This window comes from Formica exsecta, unplaced genomic scaffold (assembly GCF_003651465.1).
Source record: "Formica exsecta isolate Colony F162 unplaced genomic scaffold, ASM365146v1 scaffold444, whole genome shotgun sequence".
Classification (NCBI taxonomy): domain Eukaryota; kingdom Metazoa; phylum Arthropoda; class Insecta; order Hymenoptera; family Formicidae; genus Formica; species Formica exsecta.
In genome coordinates this window covers 1,189,407-1,197,431 of record NW_021851677.1, presented here as the reverse complement: position 1 = coordinate 1,197,431, position 8,025 = coordinate 1,189,407, and the positions used below count along the sequence as shown (strand labels likewise).

General features: G+C 31.6%; 1 protein-coding gene across 4 annotated transcripts in view; it reads left to right on the top strand.

Moving 5' to 3' along the window:
* LOC115240690 (TBC1 domain family member 1) overlaps nt 1-8,025 on the top strand; it is a 19,730-nt gene that overhangs the window by 4,441 nt on the left and 7,264 nt on the right. The window contains exon 1 of one of the 4 annotated variants that reach the window (XM_029815994.1): nt 32-583. The exons of 2 other annotated variants lie outside the window; for them this stretch is intronic. In XM_029815994.1, coding sequence (XP_029671854.1) covers nt 497-583 — 87 coding nt within the window. In that variant the 5' untranslated portion in view covers nt 32-496. Of the gene's footprint in view, nt 1-31; nt 584-7,676; nt 7,776-8,025 lie in introns of those variants that run through there. One more of the 4 variants, XM_029815993.1, reaches the window with a different exon arrangement.

Genomic DNA, 8,025 nt, shown 5'->3' with positions numbered 1-8,025 from the left:
AATAATCTTGATTTGGCAAAATTTTAAATATTTCTAATTTATTTTATTGGAATCAAACTTTTACATGATCGTACGCTTACATATTCTCGAACAGATTGTTTTACACGTTCCTGAAATCATAGTACATTCTATTGACATTTTTCGCGATACCTTTGTTACATTGCTATTATTAATTTTTGCTAACTTTTGAAAAATTTAACTATCAGAAACAATTGAGACTATCAAAGACTAAAGTGGTACTGCGAAAAAAAGATTTCCAACAGAAAGATAACGCGAACACATATCTCGAAGATCCTCATTTCAAAAACTGATTCGTTTCCGTGACTGCGGTCAATGACATCTCGACAACCAACTGTGAAGATTATGCTGTTTCATTTGTTGAAAAAAGATACAGATAACTGAGTATATAATAAAGTGTGTAAATCAATCCTACGAAGTTAGTAAAATAAGTTTTTAAAAATTCATATCTCGTGAGACGAAAGCTTCAAAAATTAAGATGATAACAGTACCGATATCAGCCTCCAGTCCCTATGTGAAGGTCACATCCTACAGTGACACCAGCACAATTGTCAAAAAACCCTTGGTAAGTGCATCGGTAGATCATTCTTCGCCATATGCATGCGCGAACGTGTGTTTATCCGCTTGAGACTAGATAAAATCGGTAACGTAGTCACACATAACATCCTTTTTTTTCAGAGCTTGCATTTAACCCGCATTTGATACAGTCTTCGGTATATTTTTGAGTTACGTAAATTTCGTAATTACATAAGCGAGCGTGCATCAGGTAGTTAACATTGTACATAATGCTATGCGCGCACTCGTCGGCTTAATAATTTTAGCGAAACTGCATGCTTTGGTGAATTATTCGATCATACATGTGATCCCTTAAAGAGTCATTTTTGCGTTATTTTTTTTTTTTTTTTTCTATCACCGCAATTGTCTGAAACAATATGCAATCGAAAGAGTTACGGACGCACATAGTTTTTTATCATTTTTATTAAAAGTTATCGAAAGTACAACGAGAGAAAGAATAGACCTCTTCGAAAAATAGTTTGATATTAGCTGATAATATTAAAGGAGAAATCTTTTTTCTGAATTTTAATTGAAGCGTGTGGCATTTCTAAAATAATAAGAAAATAATCTTGAGACGATTCCCTTTATTTTTTCGGAATTTTTACTACAGCAAATATTTTATCTTATGTAAAGTGTGTTTAATTTAAGTGTATTGGAATTATTTTAAGATCTATATAATGACCTAAATAAAAATTTAAAATAATTTGTTTTTTAAATATTGTCCATAACTGTTTTATTTTTTTAAATGGGATATATTTATTTTACTACAATTTCAAGATATTTTATGATAAATTTAATAATGAGGATAATAAAATGAGATTTTCAATCGTTGTTTATAAGATATTGCCTCTTTGTTGCTGTTACGTTGTTATGAGCGGAAAAAGAAAATAATTCTATTATTTAAAAAAATAACTGAGTGTACAAACTTAAACCAAACACATTATATCTCTCTTCATATATATAAGATAAGATAATTAAAAATATAATTAGAAATATCTGAACATATTTATGGCTTATAATTATATAGAAATTTTGTTCGATATTGAATGCTACCTTTTTTATGAAATGGATAATTCTTTTATTCTTTTTCATTTAAATATCTCATTCTGCATATGCTGTACATTATCCATAACACTGGTACATTTCTGAAATTGTATGACATTTGCATAAAACGAATTAAAAATCTTGTTTTCTTGGTTATCAAGGATACCAAGAAATTTCGCCGTAATTGCTGACGACACGCGCGGCAAAGGGTTAATTAAAGTTAAGTCAGTGCATTGTGAACGGACCGTGTTGTTTCGATACGTCACGACGAATGACAGCGTTATTAATTTTCCTCATCGTGTATTTGTCACTGTAAACTTCTTCTCGGCGAATCTGTTCACGGTCATTATTGTTCGCTTAATTGCTCTATTATTTAGCCAAAGATTGAATAGCCATTTTGCGAGTGGTACTGAAAATTCATCTATTTTTTTACTCATATTCATCAGTGCACATTATTGAAAAATTGAAAAACTAATTGCAAAGCTAATACTTTATTAGCTTTTGAATGATTCATATTTTATTCTACGGATCTTTTCTTATTTTAGCAAATATAAATATGCAAATTTTCACGCATTTTTAAACTGCGAGATTCGCAAAAGACGATAAAGCGCGAAAAACGTCAGAAACTATATAATTAAAATTCGACCGAATTTCAAATCCTTACGAAAAGGTCTAAGAATTATTTTCGATTACACTCTTTCGTTTCTGACTTATTTTAATTTTACTAAGAGCTCTGCTCTTCCTTTCTTTCTTTCTTCCTTCCTTCCTTCCTTCCTTCCTTCCGTTAGCAAGAAAGGCGTATTTTCGCAAAACCGAGCATAGAGCGATCTAAATTTACATCGCCGGACAAACGACGTGAAAACTCAAGCTAGCATGCCAGCGACCGTTGACTGACCGTGTTCTGATTCCCTCGTAAGAAACACGAAAGCTTCTGCCAATCGACGTTTCTTTTCCGAATCGCCGATTTTTTAACGCGTTTTTTTTTTTGCGCATTTGATGCTATGAATTTGACGACGTGCTCAATTTAATACTGAAAGTTTCGTCTCTTATATTATTTTGACATTTCATTCATAGACGAATTTCCCGAAAAGTCTAGCCAAAGTCTGGTCCAAAGTACCCCGCTAACTCCGGCCAAAATCTTGGTCCAAAGTTCTACTAACGTTGAGGACGAAATTATTATTCACGCAGACACGTAATCCCGTATATATGGAACACATTTCTACATCCTCTAAAAATCAACTTCGTAATAATAAATCTTTCTAGAACGATTTACATGAGCCTAATTATAATTAAAGCCCTTACACATGAGCGTGACAGTTGCATGCGCGATGTTTGATCGTCGAGACACGTGTCCGCTCATTTGACGCTTGACGCGTGCAAATGAGCGGACACGTGTCTCGACGATTGCTTTAAGAGAAAAGAAGTTCGATTGTATTACATCTTTATTATTCTAAGAATCTACATGAACTTCGTCCGTATTATTTATTGGGAGCAACTAAAGCTGCACCGATTACGTGAATCGCATTTGTAATGTCAATACAACGTGATCTTTGCATATCGCGCTTGGAAATGCGGTAATAACATAACACGAACGGTGATCTGATAGTAAAATGATAAAATAATTGGATGATCGAGCCGTAATTTGTCATCAATAATATATGGTTATCAGCATGGGTCATATGATCTTTCGAGAGATTACGGATATTTTTAAGGACAGAACATTTTTCAGTAAATTATACCCTTTTTTTTTTAAACAACACTGTACTTTCTTATCCTAATCTTTTCTCATAGACGTATCTAATTTACATCTATGAGAAAAGATTAGGATGAGAAAGAAAATCGAAAGAAGAAACGAAAGTATTGAGAAACACTGCACCATAGGCTACTAATGCCTCTTATTCTCTTTTTGTTTCGTCAACTTCGTGTTTACTTCGCTTTATGCAGATGAAGGCAGACGAGGGAACATGGCAAGTAAGTTTTTTCCCTGAGATCGCGTTTTGTTAGTTTGCTGTTGCACTATTGCATCTCGCCGGTCACGTACAAGGCACATTTACGTACGTTGAGTCGTAAATGTACGAAACCTAATTATTTTCATCTAATATGCGCCAAGAAGAACGCCACTCCTCGATAAAGTAGATGCAATCAAAAATACATTTCTTTCTGACGCGCGCATATTTATTTCGCACTGTTTTGCATCTCAATAACGCAGCTGTCATCGTGATCAAATTGATTTATGATTTTGCTTTAAACATCTATTTATCTATTACTTATAGTAAAAATAAACTTTATGTAATATCAATACGCAATGTATTGTGATTTATGCGAAATTAATTTCAGGAAATTCTGAAATCCAATTGATTTATAATTGTATAATTTATTATATAAAAATATATATTATTACTCTCTTTCTCTCTGTAATATCATTATAAGAAATAAAATTATTGCAAAATTTATAAATAAACGGTTACTTCCTTAACTGAGACATTTCAGTATGTGTGCAATTCTAATATGTATATATATAAATTATTCTCTCTGTCATACACAAGGATATTGTATTAACTTCTTTTAAAAGTTTCATCTCGATTTACATACAAAACAATTTTACATCAAAAATTGAATAATTATTATATTATATGATTGATTGAAATATTAGCATACGAATAATTGTGTCTAAAATTTATCGAATATGAAAGATTTCGTAACATGAAACTATCGTATATATATATTATCATATATATACTTCGATCATTATAATGCTCAAATAACTGTGCCAACTAGCGGATGAAAGTTCGATTACATTCGGGAACAAATTAGGACAACTTGCCTGGCTATAATTATATGCGCAAAGAGTTAATATTTACCTTAAAAGCAGATGTTTTCTGTCCCTAATACTGTCAATAATAAGATACCTGAATATATTTTGAATACTATCTGCTATTTTATGTTATCACTAATCGTCAGTTTTTTATCAATACAGTTGCGAATGTAGCACGAAATATTGTATTCGCAAGAAAAAAATTAGAAAAAAACAAATAATCTTTAATAATCATCCTTTTAACGAAACTAACGGTTTTGACATTATCAACAATTATTAATTGCTACTTGCCAACATTGTAATAAAGTTTACAAAATTCTATCTTCATAAGAATATATGGGAATCCCATTTTAATGATTGCTTGGCGAGTGTCGATCAAGAGTGACACACTTATCCTATTATCTTTAATCATTAATAATTGATATGTTGTTATCCTCATCTCCAGAATATGCATTTACATAATCGTCGTGTTGTGAGCGCGACTGCTAATGAGACATTATAGAGCCGGAGGTCGCTCGTGGGAGAAAGAAAGATGATAATTATTCTTTCCCGCGTCCCTGGGTATACTGGAGAAGATCCGCACGAGGAATAAATTAGCTCCTCGTATTTCAATCTTTCTGCTATATGTTGTATATAATGATTGTCAATGCAGCATATGTAGCGAGCTCTTCTGATGAAAAATGTTTTTGTGCTCTTTGCAAGTATATAATAGTAATTGTTCACACGTTATAACGTAAGAATCGTTAAAAAAAAAAAGGACGTACGGTATAATTCTTTTCCGCGTAGATACTTAATTCTTGTGTTCTGTTTTTATAATATTATAACTCTATATCTGAAGTTTGCAGAATATAATCGCGGACATTTATGTTAATAAGATATTATACAGTCGCACAACAATTTTATCGATCCTGATTAAGTTTATATAATTTATTAGGTTTTGCTTGAAACACGTTAATATCAGGCACACGGATAATAATATTTAAAATAGAGAATCCAATATACACACACATATTACTTTTAATTACAAGTTACTTTTTATTAATTTGATATCATTTTACTTATATCGCATTTGATCTATTCTTTTTCTTGCTGCTTTTTTTATGCGCGACCCTGGGACACACCTGCACACATACATCGTAAGATATATATGATAACATTATATTAATTAATCTGGAAAAGTATTTCTAATAGAACAGCTTTTTGTTAGCATATTTAAATACTTTAGAAAAACAATAAAGGCATAATAACTTTTTAACTATTATTAAAGAATTATCGTAATTCTTTTATAATGTATGAATATTTAATACAGTATATAACAGCAAATTGAGAACTCATTGAGAGATTATTAAATATAAATTAGAAATCTATTGAACTGCATTATTATTATTATTCTATGTAATTGCTAAGTATAACTGAAAAATTATAAAAATAATTTTTTTTGCGATCATTTTTTTTATATTTTTGATCGATTAAGAATCTCAAAGTATTGTAGAACGATAAAGAAAAAAATTAATCTTTCCACGCATTTTTGCGCACAATTTACATTGCGCTCTCGTCCTTGAGTAGGAATGTATCCGTAAACGAACGGCACGAGTATCCTCGTGCAGCAGTCTCAATTGGAACAAAACTCGGCTTCACGCACGCATTAAGTTTGCTCCCTCGCACGTGAATCTAATCACGACATCGATTCGTGCATCATCGAAGATGACGTATACAAATTTAATTCGATCAATTGGGATCAGAGACAAAGTCGAGCTTATACGGGCACGCGAAGTGCCAAGTGCTAGAAGAAAATAGCATCGAGTAGAGTCGAACGTCTATTTTCAGCGTTCGACGAATTGTTCTTATTCAGAAAAATATATGCACTTCTCTGCGTGAAAGGAATCGAGTGCCTTTATTCTTCTCAGAAAATTACAATCATTGTTTTAATTTTTTTTTAAATCTACATAACAAAAAAAGACTTAGGACAAACCGAGACGCTGCATCTCTCACTTTGTCCGAAGATTTTTTTTATCATATCTTACTCGATTTTAAGCGCTTGAGAATTTTACAATAGTTTTACAAAGAATTCCATGCGCGCATAAAAATTATTAGAATATTAATTGAGCAAATTAATAAATCGCCCGATTTATTAATTGCCGCCAGACGTATAAGTGCCCAAGATGAGACGCTTGGTCGTATTTCGATAGTTTTATGAATTTTAAATGAGATCTCGCGTTAATTGATAATCACATTTAATTTCTAGAGAGAGTTTTATGCGTAAAAATTATTATCGATTATCGAATAACAAGACATAAAAAAGACTTTGTGCTCAGATATATCAAAAAGTTGATAGATAAGTTTAACGAAGAACCGCATAAATTCGTATCGAATGTCAATAATGGTGTACAACATCGCGGAAACGCAAGAGGGGACATAATAAAACACGTGTCTTAATTGGATACGAGAAGCCCTTCTATTAAGCAACTATCTGCATTCTGTGTCGCCAGACATAGTCGTGCTTTCCCGTAGTAAGTAGTCTAATATTCATGATCGTCGCGAGATAACTGTGAATGGATTATCGTTCCGTGACGTTTATACGCGACACCATCGTCGACGAAGATTACGATTAGCATTGTAGAAAACCAGACCTTTTCGTCATTGTCATAAATATAAATGTATTGTCTTATCCTCTATAATTTTCATCAACGGTTGGAAGAGCTCATTAGGAAAATTATGTCGCGCTCATTCCCACATCGAAACACGATATGAGAATGCAGATAATACTCGACAATAACATTGGGCGCGAAAAAATCAAACAAATTCGACGAAATCAGCATTTTACCACGATTTTTATTACAGCTGATATATATAAAAAGATTAAAATTTTAGAAATAAAAAATCGTGGGAACGCATAAAAATTGCAACAGATAAATGATAGATGAAAAACATACATTTAACTTTAGAATGCATAAATAAAATCTTTGTAATCACATGCTGTATTTATTCTTTTCATATAATATTATCTATAATTTTAATCAATTTTTCTAAATTATTTTATAATATAATTATTTTTTATCTAAAATACTATCTTATTCTAAAATCAGTTTTCATTTTTTTTATCTTAATTTATTATAATTTGGAATATCTTTGTTATGCATTCTAGGGTTAAATTAAAATATCTTTGAACAAAGTCACAAAGATGATGAGCTGCAGATGTTGGAAGAAACTAGAGAGAGAGAAAGAAAGAGAGGACTAATAAAGATAGAGAATGAGAGCCATGCAGTCCACGAGTGCTGCTGAAATTAGTTATTTTCGTCCACGGCCGTCAGCCACGTTCGATGCACGTTTTCTTGCGAAATCTGTTTAGTATAATACATATATCGATGATCCTATCATAGGAGAAACGTTGCATTTTGGATTATTTTTAAAAAATCGGACATTCTTCTCGTGAGAACATACTCTCATTAGATTAAATTGCATTACACCATTAATGACGTGGATTGGTATCTCGTACGAAATAATATATGTAAAAATCATTAGAAATTTTTTATAATATCTAGTAAATATCTTTAAGATTACACGTATCATTTAAAAAGACGTATTTTATATAT